Source organism: Micromys minutus (genome assembly GCF_963924665.1).
Source record: "Micromys minutus genome assembly, chromosome: 19".
NCBI lineage: Eukaryota > Metazoa > Chordata > Mammalia > Rodentia > Muridae > Micromys > Micromys minutus.
This window is the reverse complement of record NC_137954.1, coordinates 24967173-24985621: the sequence shown is the minus strand read 5'-3', so window position 1 is coordinate 24985621 and position 18449 is coordinate 24967173. Positions and strand designations below refer to the sequence as shown.

The 18449-nt window shown below is 51.5% G+C and overlaps 1 protein-coding gene across 1 annotated transcript; it reads right to left on the bottom strand.

The window, feature by feature from the left end:
• Nucleotides 1–5705: 5705 nt before the first annotated feature.
• On the bottom strand, nucleotides 5706–18125 carry WNT6 (Wnt family member 6). The gene is made up of 4 exons (XM_080932812.1): nucleotides 17969–18125; nucleotides 8149–8369; nucleotides 7576–7910; nucleotides 5706–6318 (listed from the first exon to the last, which is right to left on the bottom strand). The coding sequence occupies exons 1-4, from the start codon at nucleotides 18046–18048 to the stop codon at nucleotides 5857–5859; spliced, it is 1098 nt and encodes a 365-aa protein (XP_080788938.1). The 5' UTR covers nucleotides 18049–18125; the 3' UTR covers nucleotides 5706–5856.
• Between the last annotated feature and the right edge of the window lie 324 nt (nucleotides 18126–18449).

The following is an 18449-nucleotide window of genomic DNA, read 5'->3' as shown; positions in this document are numbered from 1 at the left end:
GACAATAAGGGAGCAGTCTGGCTGGATAGCAGGAAAATAGCCAGGGGCAGGAAGCAGCCTGTGTCATCAGAGCCTCATTTGACCCTAGCCAACCCCCTCCTAAGTCCTAACTCCCCCACTGTGGTGGTGTCGCAGAAACAGGGACCACTAGACATTACAGTAGGGCCACAAGGGAAGGAAGCACAAGCCCAGGATATGCATCTGCTGGCTGGAGAACCAAGTTCTGATCAGTTCTTGGGGAAACTGAGGCCCAGAATAGATTAGAAATAGACCCCCTCCCAACTCAAGCATGGAAGCCTTACACAAGGTGCAGATATCCTTGCCCACATCCAGTGTTCACTTTGAGGTTGTCCATAATTGAAGCAGCATATGTGTCTGGTAGCATATTATGCTGGGGTGGGCTGTCGTGGGGACACCGACTCTAGGCCCCAAGGCACTGAATCAGGGGTCTGCACTTCCAGCTATCTCCCAAATGTTTAGGGGACACTACCTTTGCTGATGACTTGACAGAGGCAGCTGTTTGATTCTCCTTTTGTCCTCCTTCTTGGGGAAGGCTCTCTGTTATAAGACCCACACTATTCATGAAACACAAAAGTGTAGGGGAGAAAGTTTTTTCCCTCCCTTTGGAAAGTCTAGAAGGCAAATATCAAATGGCTATAGCCTATGCAACCCATCCTGGGTCTGGCCCAAGATCCTGAGGCCTAACAATGCTCCAAGTGTGTAAGTGGCAGATCTTGGCCTATGTGTAGATGGATCCTAAAGACAAGTGTGCATCTGGGGCCCTAACCTGAATAACCCATCGCATGGCCAAGCCTCTACCAGCACCAGCAGCCTGCAGTCTCTACCTCAGACCTGCCCTGGGTCCTGGCCTTCAGCCCAGCCCCAGCCCCCGCAGCAGCCTGCCAGAGACCACAATTACAGGGGCCACTGGGGGTGGGGGTGGGAAGCTAAGAGGATGAAAGGCAGCTGGAGAATGGTTCCAGCTGTGGCAGCTCTGGGGGAGGTCTCCAGGAGGGAGGGCTGGGGGAGGCACAGGGTGAGAACAGGTGGGACCCTCGGAGCTTCAGCCTGGCCCAGTGTAGTCCTGCTCTGTCTTGGTGCTCAGCTGGAGAGGAAGTTGGTGAAGAAAAGAAGGGAGATGCTCTAGATGGATAAGGGACCCTCCTTTCTGTTGTCCCTGCCTCAGCAAGGTAAGAAGAACTAGCTGACTGCTTCCACATCCCCAGATTCCTAAGGTGAAGGATTCAAAGGTAAAGAGAGTTGAGTTGGGAGTCCTTGGCCTCAGACTCATCCTGGGCCTTCCACTCAGCCTTTTAACCCATCTGCCTGGTGATGCCTTTTCCTGATGCTCTCTCTCTCTCTCTCTCTCTCTCTCTCTCTCTCACACACACACACACACACACACACTCACACAGGAACTCACACACAAATGCACACACACACACAGAGAGAGAGAGAGAGAGAGAGACACACACACATCTGGGGTGCCTCTGTGCTCTTTCCCCTTTGCCCAAGTTCCACATGTCCCCACCCCTCAGCCAGCAGGGGACCTTGCTTGTGCCTGGGGCTGAGCAGCTGGGTAAGCTGGGGGGGGGGTCAGTGGGCCCTTATGTCTCTCATTCTGTTCTCGGTCAGCAGTGCAAGGGCACAGAGCCATCTCCCTGCTTAAAGAGGAACAGACTCATGACCTCCAGCCATGCCTCCTGTTCAGGATCATCACCCCTCAAGTTAGGGAGTTCCCACAGTTGGTAGTAGAAGGTGGGTTGCTATTGTGGGACTAGCAATTTAAAGACGGCTGGCAAGCCAGGCGTGGTGGCACACACCTTTAATCGCTGTACCAGGGAAGCAGAGGCAGGCAGATCTCTGAGTTTGAGGTCAGCTTGGACTACAGAACTAGTTCTGGAACAGCCGGGGCTAGATAGAGAAACCCTCTTTCTAACACCCTTCCACCCCTCCTCTCAGACTGTAGTCAACAGTGTACTCTCACCGAATGAGGCAAACAGTTTAGTTATAGCCGACTTGCTCAAGGCCTTTTTTTTTCTTATACTATATGTCACCTTCCTTTTTGAAGTGATGTTAGAGTGATGTCTGTTCCTATCATTTGCCTTGGCCCCTGCTTTTCTGGCTTCAGAGAGGATTCAACGTCATCTCATCTCAGAACACCCTTCAAGGACCAGGCAGTCGTAGAGACAAAAAAAACGCATAGAATAGAGTCCCAGCCCTATATCTGGTCAGTCTAGAGGTCCCAGACAGCCTGAAACCCTAGCGGCTTGACCCAAGCAGTCGGTGGGTCTCTAGACTTCCCCTTCAGTCCCCCCACTGGGGCTTCCTGCTCTTGAATTCCCCAGACACCCTGCTTTTCCAGCGGCTTTCAATAGAGAAGTTGGACCCTGAACGCCCTCTGGTGGTCTATTTGAGAAGCACAAGAGATTGAAAAAGCGCTGGGCTGATCAGGCCTTGTTAGTTCCTGGGTGCCTTGCACAGTTTTCACTAGGCTTAGGGTCTGCAGTGGGTTGGGGAGGGAAAGGGAAGGGAGGAGACAGGAAGGACAACAGCACCCCCCCCAAGCTCTGGGGAAGACAGATTTGTGACTATAAACTCCACCCTTCGGAACTTTCCTCTCCTCTGTGTGCCCCTTAAGGCCATTTCTAATCTCTCTTGAAATGTTAGAGTCGACTTCAGTCAGGAGGTTGTGTGTTCAGATTCTTCATGAGAATACGTACCCTGAAGCTCAGACATTTAATGGAAGAGAGCCAGGAGAGACAGAAAGGAAACCACCAGAAGCCCCTTCCTTCTTCCCAGCCTGACATCCCATGCCTATCATGATAATCCAGTGGTTAAACGGATGCCATCAGAGTAGATGAATATACTAGAAGCGGCCATTAGTGTCTGTCCTGAGGGTCCCTTCCTCAATTCTATTTGAAGAAGTCTGTATCCCCATTCTCTGTGGTCTTAGGCTAATCTGTCATCGTAGCATGTCTTCTTGGGTGGGATTACTGTTTCAGGGATGTCACTATCTTTCTTGGGACTACAACTGAGAAGGCTTTTAAAAGTAGATTTATTTTTTATGTGCATGCTTATTTTGCCTGGATGAATGTTTGAGCACCTCGCATAAATCTGGTGCCTGAAGAGCCAAAAGATGGTTCCTGATCCTCTGGAGCTGGAGTTAAGGATGGTTGTGACTCACCACATGGATACTGGGAATTGAACCTGGATCCTCTGGAAGAGCAACAGTGCCCTTAACTATTGAGCAATTTCTCCAGCCCCATAACACCCCTCCTTTCTTAGTCCTAAGCATATAGGCACAAAGCTGTCATATAGAAAAAATTTACAAGGGGAGAGAAAAGGCTGGTAGACAGTGGCCTGAATTGTAGGTCACAGATGTAGGGTGTAGGAACTAAGGAACGAGAAGAGGGACAGGACAGGTGGAGGAGAGAGAAAAAGACTTGTAATGATACCAGTTAAGTCTGTATTCAACTCAGCTGTGGCCAAATTCGACTAAATTCTGTACTTCCCTTTAGCCTAGTCTGTAAGTTAAATATCTTCGGTTTGCAGTCCGAGCTACCCAACCCCTGTGAAGCAATAGCTCTCTATCTCCTCTCACAGTAACTGCCCTTCATGAAACATAAAATTGGCACAATTTATGTGTCAAATGTCATGCTAAGTGTTTTTCATATCTCAAGAAAAAGAAATCTTCCAAACATTTCTCCAAAGGTGTGGAGTGGTTCAAGATGGCCACAAATTCTTTGCCATTTCCCTAGCTGCTAGGCGGTCTGCTTCCCCTCTGTAAATGTTGGCTGACTCTGATCTGTTCCAGCCAAGGGGGAGTGACAGTGACACTATGTAACTTCCTATGGCTGGACTTTCAGAAACCTGCCTGGAGGCTTGACACTCTTTTCTTGAAGTCTTTTCTGCCTTCAGGCCACCATGCTGGGAGAAAGCTCATGACAACCACAGGGAGAAGAGATCTTGGAGAAGTACTGAGTCCTTAGGCATGGAAACAAGACCTTAAGAACCCCCCAGGCCAGCTCATCTTCTAACAGAATTACTCCAGACATTCTGCTGTTACATAGTAGTTACATAGTATCACTGGATCCTCTGGAAGAGCGCAGTTGCCCTTAACCACTGAGCAATTTCTCCAGCTCCATAACATCCCTCCCTAAAATGTAAAAAGGGAGAGAAGAGGATGGTAGACAAACAGTGACCTGAAATGTAGGTCACAGATGCACATACTATCCCCTATGAACAAAATCACTGAGATGAGTTCTGGTGCATAGCTGTCCAGAGGATAGTACTGAATAGTTAATTTGAGGTTGTTGCTATAGCTACAATAGTAACGGCTAATTGGAATAGATTGAAAACCCACAGGTGGAGAAACAGGCTGCACTGGCCTTTACTACACCAGTTTCAAACACAATTATCTGAACCAAAAGCTTCTATCTTTTCCTGCTTAGCTGGAGGGGAAGAGTCATCCCCCAAATACAACATCTGCACTGGGGGACTATTCCACAGTTGGGCTGTATACCCTATTCTCTTGGGTTGGAGATGTGGGCATAACTTCAGCTCTAGAGAACCCAGAACTACGCACGTGGTTTTTAACTTCTCACAATCATCTTCCTGGGGGAACTAGGTTTTTAAAAATGTGTGGACACCAAACAAGACCCTGGGGCAAACTTGTTTCCTCTGAGTGTGACTAAAAACACTATATTAAGCAGTCTACATGGTGTGTGTGTGTGTGTGTGTGTGTGTGTACATATGGGGGCCAGAAAACAAACTTAGATACTGTCCTTTGAAGTTATTATACATTTACTTACTTATTTATCCATATGAATATGTATATATCACACACATACACACATACACATATAATCAAGAGTCTGTTTCTTCCTCTATTGTGTTGTGTTTTGGGGACCAAGTTCAGACCATGGGGCTTAGGGGCAGTACACTATCTACGGAATCATCTGCATACCCCCTTCCCCTTTTGAGATAGTCTTTCACTCCTGTGACATCATCAAACTGTCTAGGCTGGCTAGCCAGCCAGTCCCAGTGATATTCCTGTCTTTCTTGCAGAAAGAGAACTGATAGGTGGCTAGTTTTGATGGTAACAAAAGCAGGAGGTTCCTCTCAAGTAGTTTCGTTGTAGTTTACAGTTTATGATGAGCTTTTAATCTTTGACCCTTAGTTTGTTCAGAAGTCACAGAAACAGACAATGCCCTAAAAACACAAAGGCCTGGCCACTAAGCACACTACTAGGAACTTCCGGGCTCTTTGTGACCCTTTAAAATGGAACCACAAGTTCTCAAGTCAAGAAAGAACAAAAAGGGCAAAAGGAGAGATGCAAGGTTTCTGAGAGCCCTTCCTCACCCCTTCTCTGTCTTCCCACAAGCCTTCCCTCACTCCTTCCTGCCTTGGTGATGGGTGGAATGATAGATTCAGACTGAATTGCTAACTCTATCAGAATCTCCTTTCTTCCATGTCCTGACCTTCTAGGACAATCTCCTCTCAAACCATGGATTTAAATGTCTTTATTAATCCTAAACTCACCTATCCACCCCAGTAATTCTGAGGAGTACCATTTCCAGAGGCCAGAATCTGGCTTTTTAATTCCCATCTTGGAGGCCAAGGGAAGGGGGAACCTGCTTAGCCTCCTGCAGAAACTAGCAGAAGGCCTTTCTGGGAAATGCTAGAGGGGTGGGCTGGTGTAATTTCCTGGGCTGGCCCCTGTAATTTCCCAAAGCCTAGATAGGTACTTTTCCTAGGAAGCAGCTGGACCCAGACAGCGCCCCCTGCTGGAATCTAGTAATCCTGCAGATTGCCTAGAGGTGGCTGCAAACAGTTCTCGAGGCAGGCGGTGGGTCAGAGGCACAAACTGAGCTCCTTGCGCACGCGGCAGCGGTGACACTGCACCACGCAGCACCAGTGGAAGCGGCACAGGCAGTTCTCCTCGAGCTGTACGCTCTCCTGGCGGTGTCCGCGACCGCAGCACAACAGGTCGCAGCCGCTAAGATCTGGGGCACTGCTGTTGCAGGCGCGGCCGCGCGTGCCTGGCGAACCAGTGCGCCGGTTAGGGGAGCAGAAGTCGGGTGAATCGGCTGCGTAGAGGAGGTCGGCTCGACCGGGTGGCTTGAGCGTGCGGACCGCAGGCAACAGAGCTTTGCCGTCGTTGGTGCCCATGACGCGCGAGGCGCCGTGGAAGCGCTCCAGCAGCCGTGCGCCCACCTCGCGGAACGGAGGCAGCTTCTGCCAGCAGGTGCGCAGAGCGCAGGAACCCGAAAGTCCGTGGCACTTACACTCGGTGCGCGTGTGACTCCGCACCGCCTGCGGGAGCAGAGGGGCGGGGCGATGCGCGGGGCGGAGAGCGGCAGGGAACCCACAGAAAGCCAAGGAAGCAGGAGGGGGACGAGCAAAGAAGGAAGGAAGGAAGGAAGGAAGGAAGGAAGGAAGGAAGGAAGGAAGGAAGGAAGGAAGTAGGAAGAAAGGGAAGGAGGAAGGGAGGGAGGGAGACAGATAGGGAATGAGGGAGGGCAGGTAAGCACAAGTTTAGAAAGAAAATCAAGAAAAGAACCGCTCAAAAAGAAGGAAGAATGACAAGGAGGAGTAAGAGAGTGGAAAGTGGGAGCAGTAGACAGAGCAGAGATTCCAGGGTCCGAAGCCAGGGAGAGGGAGGGAATAGAATGGACGCAGTGGTGAGATTCTCCATTCTCCCTGGAGTGCGGGAGAAGTGGCAGCTGTCGCGGCCTAGCCCTCCTGCCAACCCAGCCTCCTCATTCCTGCCCCTGGCGGCCCCAGGCTGAGCTGAGCAGACGCAGCCAGCAGCCCGGGGCGTCTGTCTCTGTCACCCCTCCCCAATCCTCTCTACAGGTATGTGGGCCTGTCCGGACATTCCTCTCCCGGCCCCCTCCTCCCTGTCTGCCTTGATGCCTCAGGGTGAACCCTACAGGACACAGAATGTATGGAGGGCTGTTCCTTAACTACTCTAGAACTGAGACGTAGGGTGTAGGAGGGTCCACCTGACTGCACTGCTGAGAACAGAATCCCTGAGTCTTTTTTGCTTGCTGGACTGAGGCCGGATCTTGGCTGCCCTCGATACTACTGACTTCCCGCTGACTTGCATACTGACTTTCCAAGTCAGTTCTCCTAGGGTGTGCTCCAACCAGACCTTCCCATAGTCTCCATTCTTAATTCCATCCCTAGCCCCTGTCTCAGTACCTCTACCAGCCCCAAGGGTTACCCAACTTGTCATGTATCAAAGAGATGCCCACCCCACCTTGGGTCTCTATTGGCCCTCGGTCCTATTCTAGGACTGTCCATTGCTCACACTGTTCACTGTTCCTTTCAGCTCTAGGTCAGGCCCCCAAGCCCCCACTGGGCATCTCACATGCCACGTGTATCTACGTGCCCACCTCAGCCTTCCCAAGCTGGCCGTCTTGCTCACTCCCACACACATCGGCAGACTCCTACATTCACACCTTTACTTGTGCTACCAAAAGTATGCTGCCACCCACAGTCACACTCTCTTGCACACCCACACTTCCACACTCCTGCATGCCGCCTGCTTCTTCTGCCCATACGCACCAGCCTGCCCGCCTCGTTGTTATGAAGTTGCACCAATGCTCGGATATCTCCGCGTCCTCGCTTGTGCTGGGCATCCATAAAGAGTCGTGACTTCTCATCCCCGAAGTCCACATCATCTCCGCAGCCTCCCCACTCCCACGCAGCGCTGGCATCTGGAGAGCCGGTTGGCCCTGGAGGTCCAGGAGTGCCCAGAAGGCCGGAGGGCCTAGGCGGTGCCCGTCCTCGAGGTGCCTGGCAACCACACTGTAGGAGCTCTCCCATGGAACAGGCCTGAGTGACCGCGTGGCTGGCACCGGCTGCAGTAATCGCAAACACGAAAGCTGTCTCTCGAATGTCTGCAGAGGGAGAAGGGAGCGCGGAAGACTGAGTGTCCAGTACCATGGGTGGGAACTGGGACACACACTCCCAAGCCTGTCCTGGACCACCTGGGAGACAGACTACAGGCAGATGTGGAGAGGCAAGGTGGGTAGGGTGCCTAGGGGCAAATCAGGAGATGGAGTTCAAACAGCCTCCCCAAAACTGCTCCCCTAGCAAGAAGAAAGCACCTCCCTCTGGGGCCTCTCCAGCACTAACCCTGCTGCAGGACGCGCCCAAAGGCCTTGCTGTGACTGGAGCAGTTCCAGCGTCGGAAACGGAACTGGAACTGACATTCTCGAACCCCCAGTCTTGCGCCCCGGGCAAGCTCTGCCACTACTTCCGGCTCCGCCTGGCACAGCTCAGCCTGCCTTCCCGCCAGCCGCCTGGCCTTCCTGCAGATGCTGGTAGGATCCATGACCAGGGGGCTGCCCACGGCCCTGGGAAGCAGAACTTGAGGTCAGAAATGTACCTCCCAAAACACAAAACACAAAAGGTGGGGGTGGGGTGCAGAGCCCATTAGTGCTCCAGAAGTGTCTCCCTGCTCCCAACTGAGACCGGTATTGTCCCTCTGGTTCTCTTTCCAGTCCATGCCTGTGTCCCCTCTTTACTAAAGTCTAGACTGAAAATTGCATTTTGACAAGAATCCAGACTTATCCTTACGTGCACATCTTAATTAATACACCTTTATAGGAACCTCACTCGAGGAGAAGGCAGCTGGCGGGAGAGAGGCCAAGGTTAATATTCAACAAGCCTAGCCAGAAAAGGAGACAAGGAAGAAATTAGCAGAGGAAAGATCAAAAAAGCTGTCTCACACACACACACACACACACACACACACACACACACACACAGCACATTTCATAAAGAAAATATTCTAAAGGAAAGTAGACAGTATCAAGGAAGGATGCAACCGGGACAGTCACAGTACAAAAGCAGTGGCTATCTAAAGGACAAAACAGTCATGAGAATGTCTAGGGAACACAGCTCCTCAAAAAGGCCATGCCCCTCTTAGTTGAACCTTCTCTATAAACTGAGAAAGTTTAGCTTAGGTGGATGAGGTGGGTTCTTCTACCCTGCTGCCCCTGTTTCCCTGAACTGGACAGCTGGAAGGCGCTGGGAACTCACCTCCTCAGCACTGTTGGCAAATAGGTGGTGCTGACCCTTCTCTTGCTCCAGGGTAGCTTTCCCAGAGAGAGAGAGAGATGGCACCAAGCCAAGCCCTGTGTGCTGAGGTGACATAACCAACTGGGGGATGGAAGGGGGAGGGTGATGTTTGGTTTGGTGAGTAGAGACCTGAGGAGAAAGTTCTGCACCCTGTCAGCAGCCTCTCTCTATCCTGCCCTCTTTCATTCCACCTGAAGAGAGAGCTGCCACTCGCTTTCCATAGATTGTCAGCCAGGAATTCACACCTGGGGGGGGGGGGGAACCACCGGAATCAGATGGCTCCTATGTGAACATAGCTGAGGGCTCCAGGGTTGTGTGGGGAGAGGCAGGGAGGTTAATTAGACTGTTCAGACCTGGTCTGCAGAGAGGAGAGAAAGACAGACAGAAGCACACAGGAAGCAGTGGGGTATAATATGTAGAGGAAAATGTTGGCAAAAGAGTGTGAAAGGTCAGGGTGGCCTACTTTTCAGTTTTCCTTCCTCCCATATCCGCCCCACTGTCCCCATTTACTCCACAAGTACAGGCTGCCCAGGCATGTCCTGAGATGCAATGGTCTTAAATAGCAGCAAGAGGAATTTAGGTCTTAAGGTAAAACACTCAACACTGAAGATGGTGTGTTCAGAGAGGTGTTTGCAGAAAGATATGGAAGCCTCGGTGTTTTGTTTTTACAGATCTCTCTCTCTCTCTCTCTCCCCCCCCTCTCCTACACACACACACACACACACACACACACACACACACACACAAGGGATGGGGGATTAAGTTGCTGTTATCCCCACTTAAATAGTTCAGAGATCAAGCTTCCCTTCTCAGCAGAACTGTACAGCAGAGGTTCCCTTGTATTGAGTTTGGGACCTGCCCAACACTAGCCCCAACCTTCTCTCAGCCCCAGAGAAGGGACTGATGGAGTAATGAGCAGTGAGCCAATGCTAGGACAGCCCAAACTGGCGTCCAATATCCCAGTGACCTTGGAACTAATCCATCTCTATCTGTTCATCCACCTCCCTATCTAGCCTACTCCCAACCGAGACACTGGTTCTTTTCCATTCTGTGTGGTGTCCCCACTTTATTAGAGCCTAGACTGAAAACTGCCCTGCAGAAAGAATTCAGACTTATCCTTCTGTGCACATCTTCACTGATAAATCTGTTCACTTAGCCACCTTATTTATAAAAGGATTTGGATTAGAGTGGCTTCCAGCGTAGTTGTGCAGGTGGATAATGTCGTAATGTTGAGCTCCTTCATTGTTGAAATACTCTCTTCTTCTTCTTCTTCTTCTTCTTCTTCTTCTTCTTCTTCTTCTTCTTCTTCTTCCTTCTCCTCCTTCTCTTCCTCCTTCTTCTTCCTCTTCTTCCTATTCCTCCTCTTCTTCCTCCTTTTTCTCCTCCTCTTCTTGCTTCTTCTCCTCTTCTTCCTCCTCCTCCCTCATCTTCCCTGGAAACTTTCTTGGTACCTAATTCATATCCATGCAGTGTTTATTCTAAAAATTTGCATGTCATGAATTCTATGAATCGATACAGATATGTATGTAATAACAATGGTTATTTAACTTATGTTTCTGAATAAACAAGTCACAAGGCCTCCCTTTGAGTCCGGGTCCCATTGACTTGGTATCATTTCCTGACTCCTAGTGTCATATTCTCAAACCTTTTTTCTCCACCTAAGATGAGAGGAGCCAAGCAGACCTCTGCAGCCATTCATTCCCCTTCTACCACCTACAAGCTTTAACTCCTCCAGTCTGTGTGGGGTTCTGAAAATTGCCTTCCCCATCTCCTACTGCTAAGTTCCCCAGCCCCACCCCCATCCCATCCTTGCCCTCTGCACACTCCCTACTTTCCCAAGGTTTACTGGACTTATCTTCCCAAGGTCACTCTGCCCCACCCCCACCTCCCTTTGCAAAGCAGGAAAGAGTTTGGGGCTTGCAAGGGAGAACTGCAGAACCCTCTTGACCTTGTCTACTTCCCAGGGGTTAGATAGGAAAGGAATCATGGGGATATGCTGGGCAGGGCCCCCAGGAGGTGGGGCTGGCCCTTCACAGGGTTAAGGGGCTGGCTGACTTCCTGGGAAATAGTCCTATTTACCAGCTGGTCAGGAGGAGGGATGGGCAGTGATAACACTAGAATCCCAAGGGACCAGTTTGTTCCCTGCCCTCCTGTCCTCACTCCCATCCTAAATACATAGAAAAATAAAACTCCAGAAAAGACATGACAGGGGCCTTGAGCAAACTACTCAGCCCTATCTCTGACCCTGGTTTTTGTCAGTTCTGGGTGGGCTGAACCATTCCAAACTAGTCAGTTTCTTCTGTGGGCTTCAGGGAGAGAGAGAGAGAGAGAGAGAGAGAGAGAGAGAGAGAGAGAGAGAGAGAGAGAGAGATGAACTGATGAAAGAAGTATCGCCCTCCAAGTGGCAAGAACTGACTTCCCTTCTAGAACAGCCCCACCCCCACCCTCCTCTCCCATGCCTTCTCTTCTACTTTGCTTCCTGCCCTTTTGTTTCCTTATATAATGATCTCTGCTTTGGGGGAGTCTGGATTAGTATGACCTGGGGTCAATCCAGAGAAGACGTACGCTTTTAAGGCGGTTCATATAATTTGTATTTTTAAAGCCTGGAATATGTAGTGGTAGGGAATAGGTATACTATGTAGGCTCTGGAATACAATCTTAGCGCACTGCTGGGCACAGAAAACATGGCTGGCCCTAAAAGAACTCAATATACAGACAAGAAGGATCAAGCCTACCAGGCCATTCTAACTTTCTGGGCTTTCACTGAGAGTTTTCTCTCAAGAACCATGATTGATGGACCATTAAGTTGACATCGGAGGCTAGACCGTTCCTAGTGACAATATCTACAGACCTGAGCCCCAAAGACTCCAATATTCTGGTTCAGGTTGGATTCTGAGAGTAGAAGAAAATGTAAAAGACTAACTCATTCACCAAAGCCATCTCATGTCACACAGGTGAGCCCCCTGAATGAAGCTGATGGCCACTGGCCACTTGCTGGGAAGCGTCCTCACAGCAAAACAAATTAGGTAATTTTAAAGCCTAAGCAGAGCCCAGCATAGTTGCATACAGGTTGTGGTCTCGATCGCAAGTTTTAGGCCGGCCAGGTCTATAAAGTAAGACCCAGTCTCAACCACAAACATGTGCCAACAGGAGCCGAGTTGGTGGCGCACATCTGCAACTGCTCAAGAAGTTTGAGGTAGGAGGATTGTGAGCTCAAAGATTGTCTGAGAAACTTAATAAGACTCTATCTCAAAATAAGAAGTTCGGTCATAGGGTCCTTGCCTGGGCTCAATCTCCAGTACTGTTAAAATCAAATGAGAAAGCCCAAAGCAGGGCTGGAAGAAAATGGCTGCCTGAGTCATAGAAAGACCTCAAGCGGCCTCTCACAGTGTGTTCCACACAGCTCATCTCTGCTGTCAGGGCTTTGACTCCATCCCAGGCCACACCTCGACATTTCTAGACTCAAGGCCACGTCCTCTGCAACTGTAAGTCATCAAGACCTTCTTAGATGGAATCTCTCCACGTGTCCTCACGGTGTCCCCAGGAGCCCCGGCCCCAGCAGTATCCTTTGGCTGTCACATTTGAGTGCGTCCTGCGTCCTGCTGCCAGGATTGCTTGTCTTGTCCCCTGTCTTGTCCCCTCAGTTAGGTAGATGTCTCACTGAAGACAGGCATCTCACAAGTGAGCACCACATCATCAGTGGAGCACCCTCAGGGTTTTAGGGATGCATGCTTGGGATGGATCTGGGGTCTGCCATTTGCTTGTGTGATGTGTAGTGAGGCCCTGGCACGTGAAACACACTTAATATTTGTTAGGTAGATGATAAAAGTTAAACTCCAGTTCTTCAACAGGGAGATGGAAATCGGAAAACCCTCCCTTCAGGCACAAAGGCCTGGACAGAAAGAGGATGCTAGTAAGTGCTTGTGTTCTTAGGCCTGCTGGTGCAGAGCAAACAGGTGGTATGTGTGGAGTCTCAAGAATGTTCTTTCTCCAACACCGTCTTTCCTGTCCAGTCAGGATCTATCTAGGTCTCCTCAATTCAGCCTACTGAGGGACCAGAGCACCCTCTAGGACTCTCACCTTATTCAGCTAGCTCACTGAGGCCAAAGGGTCCACATACCCACCATCTCCTTGGAAAGTCTCACAGCAAGCCTGCCTGCCTCTCTATCCCTGCCCCCAAGATACTTTAATTGACCCCACCTCCTAGGAGCCAGCAGAGGGAGCTCTGAGCCCTGGGGCTGTGGGTGGGGGTGGGGGAGGTGGATAGTGGAAAGGGGGCAGAAAAATGTTGCCTGACGGCTGCGGGCCTGTGCCCGCCCGCCTGTCCTGTCCTGCTCTGTCTAACTCCTAACTCGGTAATTACTGCTCCCCTCCCCCAGTCCCTACCCCCATCCCAACTACCACATCAAAGCCAGTGATGCCCCAGCTCCATTAACCCCTGCCTCACCACTGCCCACATGTGGCCCCCATTCCCCTTCCCCACACGGAAGAAATTTGGTTCCTGTGTCCTCCCTCTCAGTCCTGTCTCCATCACTTTTTTGTCAAGAGGCAGGGCTTTCTCTTCACAGACAGATTTCACTGGGCAAAAGGTCTTCTCTCTGGCCAAAGCTCTGAGGGGTCAATGCTGTCCACTGGATGCCTGGTGGGCAGCTGTCATACTTTCTGCTCTTGCATGCAAAATGGAGAACACCCATGGTGGGGGGGGGGATGGAGAGCAATGGAGCTATGCAGGCCCTGGTCCTCATTTGGATTCCCATTCTCACTGCACACTGAAAAGGAAGCAGGACTCACAGCCCCACTGTCTCCCAACATGCACTTAGCACTGGGCAAGTCACCTCCTGTTCCTGAACCTTCTATACTCACCAGTGACCATAACAGACTAGGTTATGTCTCAGTCCTTTCTAGATCAAATTCTAGATTAAACTCCGAACCAGCCAAAGATGCCTTCCCCTGGCCAAGGTTCTCACAAGCTCCCAGCTGACCAGGAAAGAAATACTGGGCTAGGGGGCGCTCTCACCAGCCCACGGGAAGCGGGGCATCTGGTTCCCTCCAGGCCTCCCGCTGGCTGGCCAGGGCTGGCTGCTGCCCTGCCCCATTCCCTCCACAGCTGCACTTCCCCATCAAAGTACACATTCTGGAATCCCCCTTGCAGGGCCCTGGTGATGGGACCTCCCTCTGACCTCCAGACACCAACTCCTGGCTTCAGATGAGAATGGGGCAGGAGGGAGCCTCAACCCCCCAGGAAATGTCACAGTGCCAGGACTCTGGTGGGCCCAGGGCATGCTCTGGCCGGGATCAAGCCAGCCTCCTTTGCCCCTGCCCTTTTCTGCTCACAGCCTCATTGTCTCTCTGAAGGGGAAGCTGCCAAGGCTGAGGCCTGGGAAGGGATTGGATAGCTACCCCACCCCCAAGCCATCCCTACTCTGGAGCTTGATGAGAGCCAGCATCAGCATTGACCAGGAAGGGTCAGAGGCCCCAGATCAAGACAGGATGGCCTAATGACCAGGACAACATGAACGCACAAAGGTATGGCAGAGGGTAACTAGGAAACCTGAGTGTCAGGGAGAGGTCTGGTCCTTTCCCTGTCTCCCTGTGAGGTCAGCAGTTAGGCTGTCCTTAACCTTTAGCTCTGGTTTCTTTTCCATAAGGAGGGAAACAAAGTGGAATGGCTAGAGGTAGACTGGGTGGCTTCTTCCTAGTGGATGGGGGATGAAGGAGGGGGATAGTTTATTTCACAGAAAATCTAAAACAGCGAGAGGAAAAGGAAGAGAGAAGAAGGGAGATGATCCGTTTGGCTTTTCTAGGAGAGTGTGCTATTTTCTGCATCCACTGATTAAAGGTATAAACAGAGATGGACCAAGCTTTGTGGAGAGGAGAGCAGGGAGCAGAAGGGGGGAGGATCCAGTGATCTGGGAGCTAGAGTCTCTTTTCTCTGGACAGGGATCAATCACATGGGGAGAACAGAACCTAGGTTAGGCAGCCTGGAGGCAGGGGCTGGACACAATGACCTCAAGAGGGCCTGGCCAGTGTCCTGGAATCTGGGATTCTGTGATTCACAAAGATATGGTTACACTGGAGAGACACACGGAGGCTGGCGGCAGAGTTTAGAAGGCATTTGCTACATAGCAAGACCCTGTCTCAAAACTAAACAAGAAAAATTAAAAATAGAAATCTTGCATCGCGCTGGAAGGAGGTGGAGTGGAAAAGAAAGGTGAAAGAAAAACTTCTTTGGAACCAGCAGCCTGGTCCCTAAGTCACACTCCTCCAGGATCCTCTTCTCTACTGACCTGAACAGTCAAATCACTCAGAGAGAGACCCTGGAGTCCTTTTAACCCCTCTCCTGACCAAGGCCAGATTGTAGAAATGACTGCCATTGGGTCACACTGCTTTTCTGGCCACCCATGGAGTTTCTAGCCTGGCCATCATCCTCTGAGAAAGAAGGGGAAGGAGGCAGGCAGCAAAGCAGGGCCTAGACAGCAGCCCTGAAGAACCCAGCTCTATTGAGGAGGAGGATAGGGTAGAAAATGTCAAGAACCCCAAGCTAACCATCCAACAAGATCTACCCACAAGCCCAAGCTGGGAGGCTTATGTTTGATGCATGTAAAAGTCAGCCTGGGCTCAGACCAAAGGAATCAAGTGTCAGAAATAGACCCAGAGGGGCCAAGGCAGGTGGGAGGAGCAGGTTCACTCTAAGACACGTCTGAGAGAAGCATTCGCTGGCCACCTTATCACCCTGGCCTCTCACTCTTCACTGCAGCTGTGCCCATGAAGGCCCCTGTGTTCTCCCACACCTGCCCTCCTCACCTCCTCCCCCACTCCCTGATTCGAAGCCTCAGGGTCAGTCTCCAGAGGGCCCAGGCCCCTCTCCTATTGGCTGGGCTCCCACCCAGCAGTCCTTCCTGAACAAAGGAATCTTCACAGATAACAAACCCACAAAGCAAGACTCCATAAACCTGTGTCCAGCACCTATACTATCGTGGGCTTCCAAGACTCTCCAGACAAAGGCTTTGCCTTCCAGCAACAGGGCAAGAACATTCCAGAGAAGACAATCGTCAGTTAAATGGAGTAACTGCACAGTCGCCCAGTGCTCAGAGCACAGTGGGAGCACAAGGAATGACAGCTTCCTGGGAGAAGCAGTATTTTAATTGTAAGAAAGAACAATTTAGACGAATGGGGAAGGGAGAACGAGATGGAAGGAGCAACATTGTCCTATATACTGAAAAGGGGCAAAATTAAGAAAGGTGTGTAGATGGGGGGGAGAGAGACAGAGACAGAGAGACAGAGAGAGGGAAAGAGAGGGCGAGCACTTGGCCAAGCATTACTTTTGGGAGGTTCTTTATTTTGAATTTAAGGTAACCCCACTTTTCATCCGGAGGAGACCCAAAAGAAAAGAAGCTGGATTGGGAAGAGGGCTCCTAATGTCAGGTCATTTTATAGATCTTCTCACAAGTCGTCCCGGCAAGCTTGCCAGATAAGGAGATTATTCTTTAAAAACTGAGAGTTTGTAGGGCAAGGTGGGGAAATTATTCACCCAATAATAATAATAATAATAATAAGACCACAGATTAAAGCTAGGATTAGATACTGAGATACGGTCAGTCAAAATTGCTAAGCACTGCATTGCAGCTAAACCAAGAACTAAAGGCACATGTTTCCTAAACCGAACCTGGGTCTTGTTTTAACCCTCTCTCTCATTGACACCCACGAGGATGTCTTTCCCGCATCGCGGAAGGAGAGCGGCCAGCAGCTTCCTGTGTGGGCAACTACTCAATCTCCTGTTCAAGAGAGGGATGGGCCTGCCCCACCCCTGGGTACAAAGCCGCGAAGACGGGTGAGAGGGCCGAGAGGGTAGAAATCCAGCCAATGACCGGGCCATATGCAAATCTACAAGGCCTTCCTTTCTTAGGGTTGGCTAATCTCTCAGCACTCTTGCCCAAATCCCTCCTCTCTGAACACTGAACTATTCCGGGCGTGTGTTTGTGGCTCTAAGAAACTAAGAGGAAAAAAGTCTTAAAGATTTGGATCTGAGTTGTCCTTGCGCCCCCAACCCCCCACTGCGGCTTCCTCTCCCCTGTCCTACCCTTCAAGGCTCAAAGCTTTGGGAACTTTCGAAGTCTAGGTATTTCTGAATTCGGGTTTGAGAGTGTACCCCATCCCTCCGGGCTCCTACTGGCTTCATCAGGTCGCTCTCAGGGTTCCTACACCTTCTCCGCTACACATAAAAAAAAAAAAAAAAAAAAAAAAAAATCCTTGCTTCCCACGTCTGGAAGGCCAGGCTTCCCGGATCTCCTCCCTGTCTTTCTTACTTGTTAGGGGGAAAGCAGTGAAGAGCGTCAGAGTCCTGACTCAGTTTCCCCATTTACATTTCCTTTTCCTGTACTGCTGCCTATGCTGAAGGAGCCAGCAATGGTGAGGAGGTAGGCAGCGAGGGGTGGGCAAGAGGCAGCTGCTTGACTCTCTCCGTCTTACAGTTTATTCCTGTCTCTTCCCCAAGTCTAGCTCCAGGGCCCTTCTTGCTCTTTCTCCCGCCCTCACCCAATCTCTATGGATCCCAGCATGTCCGACAGCTCTTCCCTACCTATCTGCCAATTCCTTGGTGATGCGAATTGGACACCTTTCCTTGGGGGAAGGAAGACTACTCGGGAAGAAAACACAATAGAGTATCCAGGTGTACAGAACGTCAGAAGTGCTGGAGCAGAGACCCGAAAGGAACTGTCTGCGAGGGTCCGGGTGCAACTGCCCGGTAGCTGGGATCCTGGAGCGGGTAGAGCCTGAAGGCAGCAGAATCACCGGCCGAGTCCCAAGACTGGCTCTGGGTCCCCACCCTCTGGTGTTCGGAGCTGCGCGGGACACAGTCTCACTCAGCACTCACCACCACAGTCCTCCGACGTGCGCGGGGCACAAGAGCAGCAGCAGCAGCAGTCCGAGGCAGGAGGACACCGGCGGCAGCATCCTGAGAGCTCTACCGCAGTCCGGCGGGGGCGGGAGGTGGGGAGTGAGGCTGCGGGGTGAGTCGGGGCGCGCGGGCACCGGGCTTCAGGGCAAACGCGGCGACCGAGGCGGCGGCCGAGAGACTAGAGCTCCGGCGGCGGTGGCGGCGGGGGGGCCCATCCCGGGCGAAGAGGGCGCGGCGGAGGCGGAGAGCGGACCCAGCAGCCAGCGCCTGTGTCTCCTGCGGAGCTCGCTAGAGAGAAGAAATCAGAGCCGGGGGCGGGGGTGGGAGGGGAGCGGGGCCGGAGCGTGGGCGGGGGAGGGGGACAGGGGGGCCACGGGGATGGCAGTTGCGACAGTCAGGCGGCGGGACTCTTGGGAGGGAGCCGTGCGCCCCGGGGCGGCGGGCGCAGAGCGCAGCA